The sequence below is a fragment of the Pristis pectinata genome, chromosome 22 (genome assembly GCF_009764475.1).
Source record: "Pristis pectinata isolate sPriPec2 chromosome 22, sPriPec2.1.pri, whole genome shotgun sequence".
Taxonomy (NCBI): domain Eukaryota; kingdom Metazoa; phylum Chordata; class Chondrichthyes; order Rhinopristiformes; family Pristidae; genus Pristis; species Pristis pectinata.
The window spans coordinates 5,642,765-5,655,355 of record NC_067426.1 but is presented as its reverse complement, the minus strand read 5'-3'; the positions used below and the strand labels follow the sequence as shown (position 1 = coordinate 5,655,355).

The following is a 12,591-nucleotide window of genomic DNA, read 5'->3' as shown; positions in this document are numbered from 1 at the left end:
ACAACATTTACACAATGCTTGCAAAGCAGCAGAATGAAAGCACCTCTGGAGCACATCTGGAATAGATACATTTATGCAGACTGTCCATTGATTGTGGTCACTATTTGTTGTTTTCATTACAGTAAGTATTGCCCAGCGGGCTGTAAAGGCATTAGTGGTGAAGTCTGGGGAAACCATCAGGAGGGCTATCGTGATGTAAGTATTAAATCAAGTCAAAAAAACAAATGACAGATCAAAGTTTTCTTGGTATATTCTGGGTATTAATGCCAATCAAACTTTTGTTTTCTCCTTAATTTGATTAGTCTTAATTTCTGATTTGCACTGCCAATTTAGGTGATTTGACAGAAGTGGAGAATTAAAAACTGCTGTCTGCAGAGGTGTTTGGTGTAGCTCTGAACGAGAACATGGGTACTCGTAACAAGTGTATAGAGAGCGGCATCAGGTCATTGTTGGCCTTCGAGGAGAGTGGTGCATGCTGATAGCTAGAATCTTCCTCATCTAGGGCTGACCACCACTTGCAATGGTTTGGTAAGCTATTCCCGAGTAGAGTTTAACTTGTAACTGATTACTGTAGTATCAGGACATCACACGGGTCCTTGCCCGCATGTCTGAATGATCCATCCACTCACCATGGGAGGAATCACAGAAACCAAGATAAGTGTTTGTAAGTCTCATTCATTCCAATAGGAAATAGAAGCAGGGTTCCATCTTGCAGCCTGCTTTGCCATTAAATAAGATCGTGGCTGTCTCTCTACCTTGTCCAGATTCCAGTTTGATCTCCATATTCCATGATTCCCCTATACCGATCCCAAGCCTGGAATATACTCTGTGACTGAGCATCCACAGCTCTCTAGGGGAGAGAACTCCAAAGCTGCTGTGTGAAGGTTTATCCTCAGCTCATTAAACAGCCGATTCCTTACCCCGAGACTGGGGTCCTTGTTTCTGAACTCTCCAGTCAGAGGAAGCGGCCTCTCAACATTCACCCTGTCACTATCTCTCAGAATCTTTCATGAGATCACTTCTCATCCTTTGAGATCAGTGATTATAGGCCAATCCTATGTAAACTACTGTGACAAGCATACAAGTTTCACCAAAATACACACTTCAGTTAGAAACTGAATAAAATTATAAGACTTTTCACTAAATCCCAATACAGAATTCCCATTCCCTGCTCATTGACCTGGAATATATGAATCAGCATTAATGCAGAAATTGAAGAACAATTTCCAATCTCTGTTGATCATTGCTTCATATCTCCAACTGGGATAGTTTGCATTAGATGTGTTTTACTTCTCCGCTTGCTTCAGTTATAATACTGTGCGCAGTTGTATTTAATCCTTGTCAGGTAACTCTGCAGACACTTAGAGAATATGCAGAAGAAAGTGAAGGAAATTTGGAAGAATTTTGTCACACAAAATTAATGATGAGCAGTATGGATAACAAAATGCTTTGGGTTTATTCCCGTCTTGTTGAATTTTGAGCCTGTCATCTTAAATCGATCAAACTAGGCAGGCTGAGTTTTTTTTTATACTTTTAATGAGTCGTAGATAGGGATTAAATGAATTGGAATTGTATAATCAATGTATCAATTTAAAGTGATACAAAAATCCGTCAATGATTTTAACTATAAGATTACACAAGTGTTGGTTTGCACAGGCAGTTTGCATTCTAAATGTTAAGGTTTATTACAGTTGATGCTCCTGTAGAAGGAAGAAATAAAAGACAGAGGTCATTCCTTGTAAAACCTCTGAAAGTGGCAATACCGTATATTAATTTGTGTTGCCAAGTTATACCCAGTCAGATGGAAATATAAATGTCAGAAGGCAACTGTGTTTCTTGCTGTGTGAAAACAATGCAACAATAATTTGCATTTCTATAGCAGTTTTAGTTAGAGCAAAGCATCCCAAAGTGTTGCAAATTTGGATGCTGATCCACATAGGAAGATACAGGTGCATGTGACCAAAGGGTTGCTCAAAGAGATTGGTTTTAAGGGAAATGGGAATGTTTACAAAGAATTCAGAATATTCCAGAGGTTCAGGTCATTGTAGGTGAAGGCACAGCCACCAATGGGGCGGAACGATTACACTCGGAATTGGAGGAGATCTCGGAGGATTGTGAGCTGGAGGAGATGAAGTGAGGTGTTGGTGTTGTTAGACCAAGGAGGGATTTGAGAACAAGGTTGTGCATTTTATACTGGGGGCATTATTTAACTGGGAGACAATATCAGTCAACAGGCACAGGGAGCTAAGTGAATGGGACTTGGGATGAGTTAGGACAGAGGGAGAAGAGGCTGAACGAATAATACAGAGAAAATATGATGCACTTTTAAGGCTTTCATTGCTGAAAATTCTGGCAGAATAATTCAGGAGGCCACCAGTTGAAACTGATAAGACTCTAGGGCATAAGAAACCTAAGATAAGATAACTTTATTAGTCACATGTACATCAAAACACACAGTGAAATATATCTTCTGCATAGAGTGTTCTGGGGGCAGCCCGCAAGTGTCGCCACGCTTCCGGCGCCAACATAGCACGCCCACAACTTCCTAACCCGTACGCCTTTGGAATGTGGGACGAAACCGGAGCACCCGGAGGAAACCCACGCAGACACGGGGAGAACATACAAACTCCTTACAGACAGCGGCCAGGATTGAACCTGGGAATTTTTATTGATTAATTTGTAGGTAATGACTTACTTTCTGCTCCCTAGACGTCAGTTCTGTGTAAGGCAGCCGTTCATGCTGGAGCAATAGCAGATGAGCTGGGAGGCCAGGTGTCAGTGACTCTGAAGAAAGGCATTACTCTGTATGAAGCTGCCTCTGCAAATGGAATTATAACCAGAAGGTGAGTAAGGAAGTGTATCACTGAACGTAAAGATTGTTGGTGAAACCACACTTGGAGTATTGTACATAGTTCTGGCCGCCCAGCTATAGGAAGGATGTCATTCTGGAGATGGTGCAGAAACGATTCACAAGGATGTTACCGGGACTGGAGGGCTTGAGTTATAAGGAGAGACTGGACAGGCTGGGTCTGTTTTCCCTGGAGTGGAGGAGGCTGAGGGGTGACCTTATAGAGGTTTATAAAATCATGAGGGGGATAGGTAAGGTGGATGGCCATGGTCTTTTACCCGGGAGAGAAGGGTCCAAACTAGAGGACACAGGTTTAAGGTGAGAGGGGACAGATTTAAAAGGGATCTGAGGGGCAACTTTTTCACCCGTAGAGTGGTGGGTTTCTGGAACGAGCTGCCAGAGAAGTGGTCAAAGCAGGTATAGTAACATTTAAAAGGTACTTGGACAGTTACATGGATAGGAAAGGTCTAGAGGAATATGGGCCAAACACAGGCAAATGGGACCAGCTCAGCAGACAACTTAGTCAGCATGGATGAGTTGAGCTGAAGGGCCTCTTTGACTCTGCGACTGTTTGGCTCTACCAAGGTCGTGGGGTGGTGTAACTGGTCACAAAGTTGTGGCTGGAAGGTACCCTTAGAACTTCTAACATCATGATGGTTTAATCACATTATCTGCCTTCTTTACATAACATAGAACTCTACAGCACAGTACAGGCCCTTCGGCCCACAATGTTGTGCCGACATTTATCCTGCTCTAATACCTATCTAACCCTTCCCTCCCAAATGTTATCCTTTCCCTCCCATTTCTCTATCATTCATGTGTCTATCTAAGAGTCTCTTAAATGACCCTATTGTATCTGCCCCCACAACCTCTGCCAACAGTGCGTTCCACGCACCCACCACTCTCTGTGTAAAACAAAACTTACCTCTGACATCCCCCCTTATACCTTCCTCCAATCACCTTAAAATTATGCCCCCTCGTGTTAGCCATTTTCACCCTGGGAAGAAGTCTCTGACTGTCCACTCGATCTGTGCCTCTTATCATCTTGTAGACCTCTCATCCTCCTTCTCTCCAAAGAGGAAAGCCCCAGCTCTCTCAACCTATCCTCATAAGACATGCTCCCCAATCCAGGCAGCATCCTGGTAAATCTCCTCTGCACCCTCTCTAAAGCTTCCACATCCTTCCTATGATGAGGCGACCAGAATAAACACAATACTCTAAGTGTCATCTAACCAGAAGTTTGGTGATGGAACCCAGAGCAAGGGGGCATGGTCTCAGGATAAAGGGCTATCTGCTTTAGATGGAGGGGGAATCCTTCTTTCAGCAGAGAGTTGGGAATGCCGATTATTTTGTGATTACAAAGCTGAGATGGAATTTTCGTCCCTGGGAGTGTTGAGGGTTTCAGGGAGAAAGTAGAGGTGAGGGTAGTTATCAACCATGAACTTAATGGTGGAGAAGGACAAGGGGCTTACACTGGAGAAATTTCTTTAGCCAGAGGGTTGTGGATTTATGGAATTCGTTACCACATACAGCTGTGGTGGCCCGATCATTGGGGGTGTTTAAGGAAGAGATTGATAGGTATCCAGTTAGTCAGGGTATCAAGGGATATGGGGAAAAGGCCAGGAATTGGGGTTAGATGGGAGAATAGTTTAGTTCATGGTGAAGTGACGGAGCAGACTCGATGGGCCGAATGGCCTACTTCTGCTCCTTTGTCTTGTGATCTAATGATCTCATATTTCTTCTCTTCTCACAGGAAGGAGTGAGTGGTAGAGGGAGAAAGAAACTTAGGGAGTGAGTTCCAAAGTTTGAGGACAACCAAGTGTACTACCAGCATTGGGCAGAGCAATCCAATGATGAAGAGGCCAAAAACTAAAGGAACACTGATCTCTCAGCGTGATGCAGCTGGAGGAGGTTACAGATGTAGGGAGGGGTGAGACCTTGGAATAGCTGAAAACAAGAAAGAGAATTTTAAAGTGGAGGCTTTGCCCCAGGCAGGAGTCAGTGTGTATCAGCAAACCCGGAGAGCGATAGGCAATCTTGATTGGGGCAAACGTAGGATACAGTTGACAGAGTAGTAAGATTTGTTACGGCGCAGTTCTGAGTCTAATCCAAGTATTGGAGGTTAGAGGACACTTCCACAGCGGAATTTAGTAATGTGAATGAAAATGACCTCCGAATTAGTATACATGTAAATGTTGTTCTTGCTATCAGCTTTGTTTTCCATTGTTAATCTGTGGCATGTCTGTTTTCTTCCAGGGGTTCCTTGTCTGAAAAACGCATCAAGATTAGAAAAGGCAAGTGAACAGACTTGGTTTTACTCGGATTTATTTCTCACAGGCTGAGGAAGGTGCTGGCAAACCTGCCATTTATTGCTCATTCCAGGTTGTAGAGGAACTGAAGTGGTATCGTGGCTGGACTGAGGGCGTTAGTGAACGAGATGGACCAATCTGGTGTTCATAGTTACCCTTCCCAACTCTAACTTTCTTGGAACTTCTAGGTTTATTTAATTATTTGAAGTTAAATTTCTCACTGCTGCATTGCAATTGCAACAAAGGTCCAGATCTTTGCCCCAACATCACTGCAGGAGTCCGTCGGGCTATTCACCTTCAGCTGCTCATCAATGACCTTCTGTCCATCATAAGTTTACTGATGAGTTGCACAATACTCAATTCCATTCACAACTCCAAAGCAAATGAAGCTGCCCATGCCTGCATGCTACATGGCTTACACAGCATTCAGGCATGGGCGGATAAGTGGCAAGTAACATTGGTGCCTCAGAAGTCCCAGTCAATGACCATCTCCATCCAACAAGACAGAATCTAACCACCTACCCAGGACATTCAATGTCCCCCACTGTGGGGATCACCATTTACCATACTGAACTGGAGTTAGCCACACAAATACCCTGGTTACAAGAGCAGGTCAGAGCCTGGGTATCCAACGGTGAGTGAGTCACCTCCTGACACCCTAAGATATTTCCATCCTCTACAAGGCACATGCTGGGAATGTGATGGAACACTCTCTGCTTACCCGGATGAGTGCAGTGCCAACAACTCTCAAAAAGCTCAATAACGTACAAATCAAAGCAGCCTGCTTGATTAGCACCTCATAACCATCCTAAGCATTCCCTCAGCTACCAGAGCTCCATATCTGCAGTTTGTACCATCTACAAAATGCACTGCAGTTACTAGGAACAATACCTCCTAAACCCACAGCCTCAAGAAGACCAAGGGCAGCCAGCACTGCAGATCACCATTCTGACCTAGAAATCTATCACTTGGGCTCATCATTGATGGGTCTAAATCCTGGAACTCCCTTCCCAACAGCACTGTGAGAGCACCTTCACCAGTAGGACTGCAGTGACTTCAGGAAGTCAGCTCATCACCAACTTCTCAAGAACACTTGGGGATGAGCAATAAATGTTGTCCATACCAGCAATGCCCAGATCCCAAAAGCAAATTCAAGAGTCCCCGATCTCTGCCTGCCAGCCAGTAATTTAATCACCTTGCAATCCCACCATCTGAATTTGTAGAAAGAGCAGAGATATTTTCACAGAGATGGGTAAATGAGCTCGATAAGTGCTACCTGCAGGCGAGCGCATGCTTCATCAATCTTGGGAAATAAATGAGTCAGGGAATGGTTCCACCCTGTGGAAGGTATAGCGTGCAGTCAGGATGGTGGGTAACCCTTTTTTGAATGTCACCCTATTTCGGCGTAGTCTGCTGCACCTTCTGGTATTTGTTCTCTGTGAAATGCTGGGGAAAGTTATAACTTGGAGGTTTTTAACTTTGATTTGATGAGCATGGTAATTCAGCAATACAACCCGCTTATTAACATGATCGCATTGTTAATGTTGGATGCCCCATATCTGCAGACAGCTATCAAACAGTTGGGGAGTGTTCACACCACAGAGATGTTTAAATCTTTGTGGGTACTTCTCAACAACATCCGTAACAGGTGCATTATTTAACTACTGACCACAAAATTCAAGGCAGTAGGAAGGTACAGGCATGAATGAGCCGAGTGTGTTAATACTCAAATATAATCAGACAGATCTTCAAGTGGATGACTGAGCATGTTGTGTACTAGATGTACATTAGCTACTGTGGGCATCTCATTTCTGGGTTTAGTGGTAGAGAGGAAAGTCATACCAATCCCACCATCTGACTTTGTAGAAAGAGCAGAGGGTGTTTTACAGGGTGTTTTTAATGTTGCTGAGGAGTAAAGCAAAATCTTTTCATGTACGGTTAACAGTTCTGAATGCCTTTCTGCAGGCAGGCGTGACTGGCACTTTGTATGCAGCCGGATCTTGTCACGTTATGTAACAGACTATAATTTCTCATTCCTGATTTGCACTGCTTGCTGCTAGAAGCACTCCAAGCAATAAATGCTGATTATATTTGTAAAGTAATTGTAGGAGATTACTATGATAGATCAGGTTGCTATGACACAAGGATATTAAACCACATTAAAATTCTCCTCTGTAGCATTGTATATTCATGGTTATCTTTGGGCTCTTGGATTAGATGTCATTACCAAATACTGTCTACAGGGCTTATTAATAGAAATAGGCAAATATATTAGCAGCTGGATCCTGTTGATAAACTTTGAATCCTCCTGACTAAAGGGAGTCACATCACTTACGATCTCTGTAATAAGACGCATATCAAAACTAAAGAAGACAAAATGCTTGTTCAAGACGTTGTGGGAGTGTAATGTCCTACCAAACCTCAGACTATGCCATTTCTCTATTTGTGTCTTGAAACAGCAATGCACTTTTGTCCTCTAGAATGAAGAAATGCTGTTTATTCTTCAGTGAAAAGTCTGTGATATCTTGAGATATAAATGTAGAAGCTGGAGCAGAGCATTAGGATACTTGAGCCTATTCCACCATCAGTGACATCATGGCAGACCCTGCATCACAAGTCCAATTTCCCATCTGATCCCCACATCCCAGATGGCTTCTGATCATGGCCTCTCCTGCTGATACTCACAGTGAGTCAGATCTCACCCTGCATCAAGTCAAGTCAAGCGTATTGTCATGTGCACAAGTACGGTGAGGTACAGGTACAATGAAAAACTTGCTTGCTGCAGCATCACAGGCACGTGGGTTCAGACAACACACAGAATATAAATTATACCTGACAGTGAAGAAAGTGAAGACTGCAAAAACGAGACATTAGTGAAAAATAACACAATCAGAAACAGGTCTGTGGTAGTGCAAGAGGCAGTCCATAGTGTTCCATTGCTAAGATAGAGTTAGGGTTGTAGAAAAGCAGCCGTTCCTGAACCTGGTGGTGTGGGACTTCAGGCTTCTGTACCTCCTGCCCGATGGGAGCTGCGAGAAGATGGCACGGCCCGGATGATGATAGATGCCAACTTCTTGAGGCAGCGCCTGCTGGAGATGCTTTCAGTGGTGGAGAGGGCTGTGCCCGTGATGTACTGGACTGTGTCCACTGCTCTCTGCAGCCTCTTGCGTTTCTGCGTGTTGGATAATAATAGGAACTGATGACACATGGAGTGTTATTTCATTGCTTCTAGTTCAACTGAGTTCGATGGGATTTGTACCTTTTTAAGGAGACAAGTATATACCTAAGTAACTAGAAGTTACTTCCTATTACCTTGTTGTTAATTCCAGATTCGGCGGCAGGAGAAGACGGGGTGGAGTTATTTTGTTTCTCTTTTTAAACACAAACTTGGTGTATTGTTTGAGGATAGACGTGAAAAGATTTAGCAATATTCACATACAAAATTCAAGCTAGCTTCAGTTTAGAACAGTTTTCAACATAAAATAAGTTTATTTTGGAATGATGTAGAGTTATTTACTGTCAGGGATTTTAGAAACCTCTTAAATTTTTTGCAGCGTTTTTGATTCAGATTTTCTTCCCATCTGTCACGTTGATGGGGTGGGGGGATTCTCAATTATCCCTCGACAATTGTTCACCTCAAGTTGCCCTTGAACTGACTGGTGGCTGGGTATGAATGAGACTCCCACACTGCTGTGGGTCTACAGTCAATGCTGTGGGTCTACAGTCTACAGTTAATATGACACACTGGGTAAGAACAGAGGAATTCCTTTCCTAAAGAACATTTGTGAACCATATGGGTTTTTATGACGATCTAGTAGTTTCACGGTCACCATTACTGATAATAGCAATCAGTTCCAGATTTATTTCTTAAAAATTAAAGATACCCAGCTGCTGTGGTGGGATTGGAACTCAAATCTCCATTTGATTACTCCCAAACATCTCGCTCAATCTTACAAAACCCAAATGATACTTTAAGGGATAAAGCACCACTTTGCAGCGATAACACAGCAGCATCATTTGGGTCTTGGGTTTTATAGGAGGGATCAGGGTGCCCATCGATCTACAGCTATTGGCTGCTCATTGTTCAGATGCACAGTGACCTCCTACACTTACTATACAAATATAATCGGCATTTGTTGCTTGGAGTGCTTCCAGGCAGCAAGCAATGCAAATCAGGAAGAGCAAATTATAGTCTCTTGCATGATGTTGATGTGTACAGAACATCAGTCATTGGTGCCTATGGAAAAGTAGTCCTAAGTAGCTCTGGAAGTACAATGATATCTGTCATTGAGCCATTATTAATTCATAAAATTTAACCAATAATATTGAACCAGAGGTGACAGTAAGCCAGTAGAGTGACCTGCTGAGAAAGTGGTCAATGCAATGGATAGTAAATGGGTAGCACAGTGGAGCAGCTGGTAGAGCCACTGCCTCACAGCGCCAGAGACCCGGGTTCAATCCTGACCTCTGGTTCTGTCTGTGTGGAGCTTGCACATTGATCACTTTGCACTAAAATGGACTTTGTTTTTTTTATTTGTTCTAATTGTGTTCTTACTTGTAAAAATTGTGTTTAATTTATGTTTTTCTTGTGAATGCTGCTTATATGATTCTATGTGCCTGTGATGCTGCTGCTAGTTTTTCATTGCACCTGTGCACACACATACTTGTGCATGTGACAATAAACTCCACTTTGACTTTTTTGACTTTGATGTCCTTCATGTGCCCACGAGGGTTTCCTCCAAATGCTCCAGTTTCCTCCCACATTCCAAAGACGTGAGTTGGTCGGATAATTGCCCGCTGTAAGTTGCCCCTAGTGTAGGTGAGTGGTCGAATCTGGGGGCAGCTGAGAATAAAAATATACACTAACTGGGAGCAAGCTTGAAAGTAGAACAGCCCTGCTAATGATCCAACACTGAGCGATGCTGCTCAGGTGGGAAGCACTCAAACGTAACATCTCAGTGTTACCAATTTGTCATCTCTTTTCCTCTCCTTAGACTGCAGTAATGTTCTGGACGGCAGGCACTTCACTGCCTCGTCCTCCTGGACAGAGAAGAACAACATTGGAGAGTTGACCATCTGGTCCCCTGACAAAGCTCAGACCAGCAGTAAAGGACCTCCGTGGGCTTGGGCCGCCAGTTTTCCCAGCGACAAGGAATGGCTGCAGATAGACCTGGGGGAACGGAAGAACGTCACAGGTTAGTCAATTGATAGCTGTCGTTTCTTTAAGAGCAAATTATTGCCCGCATTAGATTTAGCTGCAACATTCCGACTTCCTGAGTCAGAAACTTGTCTTCTTCCATATTTGAGCACAAAATGGGGTACACTGTTGAATGCCCTATTTATGATGCTAGATTGTTAAACCACAGCCCTCCCAGACACAGTTAAACTCTGTAAATCCTTGGGATATTGGTGGTGCAGCAAGTTTTCCGGACAGTCGGATGTTGTTTTATTAGTACTCCAACACACCTTTACTTCACTTCATTTTTAAGATGTCATGCAATAATTTTCCAGAGAACCTAGTAAGCTTAAACAGAGCACAGGAAACAAGGCCTTGGTAAATTTCAACAGAGCACTGCCAACAGAACCAGGTGAGTTTAAAAGAAGCACAGGGACAGAGGCCCCAGCAAGTGGATAGGGAGCACTGTAAACATCACCTCATGAGCCATCGGGATTTCTGAATGGTTGTATAGTGGATGATGAGAGTTTTAATAAATATGCAAAAGATCCCAAGGCAGTTTTTCCCAAGAGGAGAGTTATCACTAGCCAATATTTATCCATCAATCAACAGTGTAAATACAGATATTGGCATCTGTGGGAGCTTACTGTATGCAATTTTCTTGCCACGTTTTCTATATTACAACTTCAAAAATATTTCTTTGGCTGCTGAGCCTTCCAGGATGTACAAGTTTGTGAAAGGTGCCTTGGATTTCAAATTAACACGTGCCTCCCTGGTCACGTGGCGCGAGTCAATGCAGGGTAAATTTCACTGGAGAATTGTTTTATGGAAAATGATTTACCTCACTTTTCACAACAGAAATCCCCTTGATCAGAATCAGGTTTATTATCACTGACTTGTGTGTCATGAAATTTGTCGTTTTGCAGCAGCAGTACAAAATAAGTAAATAGTACGAAACAAAAGGAATAACAAGGTAGTGTTCATGGGTTCATGGACCATTCGGGAATCTGATGGTAGAGGGGAAGACACTGATCCTAATAGGACAAATTTTGCCCTAAAAGATGGGAAATACTGTGGTGTGCCCCATACTCCTTGATTCAGAACAGTCTGATCAAAATTCTCCAAGGACATTTACAATCAGCATTGAGAAGAGTTTTCGCGTAACTAAATTTCAGTTCGATTCAGAGGTGTGCCCATTCACTGCACGACCCAGTGTCCTCTCTATCCGTGCTGATAGAGCCATGGATCATACACCACAGAAGCAGGCCTTCATCCCACCAGGTCCATGCCACCATCAAGCAACCACCCACAGTAATTCTACCCTAAAGCTATTTTATTCCTGCCACGTTCCCATCAACGCCACCCCCAGATTTTACCACTCAGCTACACACAGGGCGGGGGGGAGGGGGGGTTGGTAGGAGCAATTTACAGCAGCCAATTAACCTGCCAACCCGCACGTCTTTGGGACGTGACAGAAAAGCGGAGCACCTGGGGGGAAACCCATGCGGTCACAGGGAGTACGTGAAAATTCCACACAGACAGCACCCGAGGCCAGGATCGAACCTCTGCTTTATAAAACTCTGGTTAGGCCATATCTGAAGTATTGCGTTCAACTCTGGTTGCCCCATTATTGGAAGGGTGTGGAGGCTTTGGAGAGGGTGCAGAAGAGGTTTACCGGGATGCTGCCGAGATTAGAGGGATTGTGCTTTCAGGAGAGGTTGGAAAAATTTGGGTTGTTTATTCTGGAGAGACAGCGGGGAGAAGATTATAAGACTATGAGATGGATAGGTAGAGTGGACAATCGGTATCATTTTCCCAAGGTCAAAATGTCTAATGCTAGAGGACATGCATTTAAGGTGAGAGGGGAAAGTTCAAAGGAGATGTGTGGGGTAAGTTTTTTTACACAGAGAGCGGTGGGTGCCTGGAATGCGCTGCCAGGGTTGGTGGTGGAGGCAGATATGATAGAGGGGTTTAAGAGGCTCTTGGATAGGCACACGGCTGTGCAGGGAATGGAGGGATATGGACTTTGTGTAGGCAGAAGGGATTAGCTTGGAACTTAGAATAGAATGCACAGTACAGGCCCTTCGGCCCACAATGTTGTGCCAACCTACATAAACCTACTCCATTATCAATCCAACCCTTCCCCCCCAGCCCATAACCCGCCATTCTTCTTACACCTATGTGCCTGTCTAAGAATCTTTTAATTGTCCCTATTGTATCAGCCTCTACCACCACCCCCGCCAGTGCGTTCCAGGCAC

General features: G+C 43.8%; 1 protein-coding gene across 1 annotated transcript in view; it reads left to right on the top strand.

Annotated features, from left to right (window-relative positions):
- The window catches only part of si:dkey-34d22.1 (discoidin, CUB and LCCL domain-containing protein 1), a 126,622-nt gene that overhangs the window by 82,941 nt on the left and 31,090 nt on the right, over window positions 1–12,591 (top strand). Inside the window, exons 5-8 of the mRNA XM_052036401.1 lie at window positions 123–195; window positions 2,710–2,843; window positions 5,105–5,142; window positions 10,152–10,352. Of these exons, the coding sequence (XP_051892361.1) occupies window positions 123–195; window positions 2,710–2,843; window positions 5,105–5,142; window positions 10,152–10,352 (446 nt within the window). The remainder of the gene's footprint in view (window positions 1–122; window positions 196–2,709; window positions 2,844–5,104; window positions 5,143–10,151; window positions 10,353–12,591) is intronic.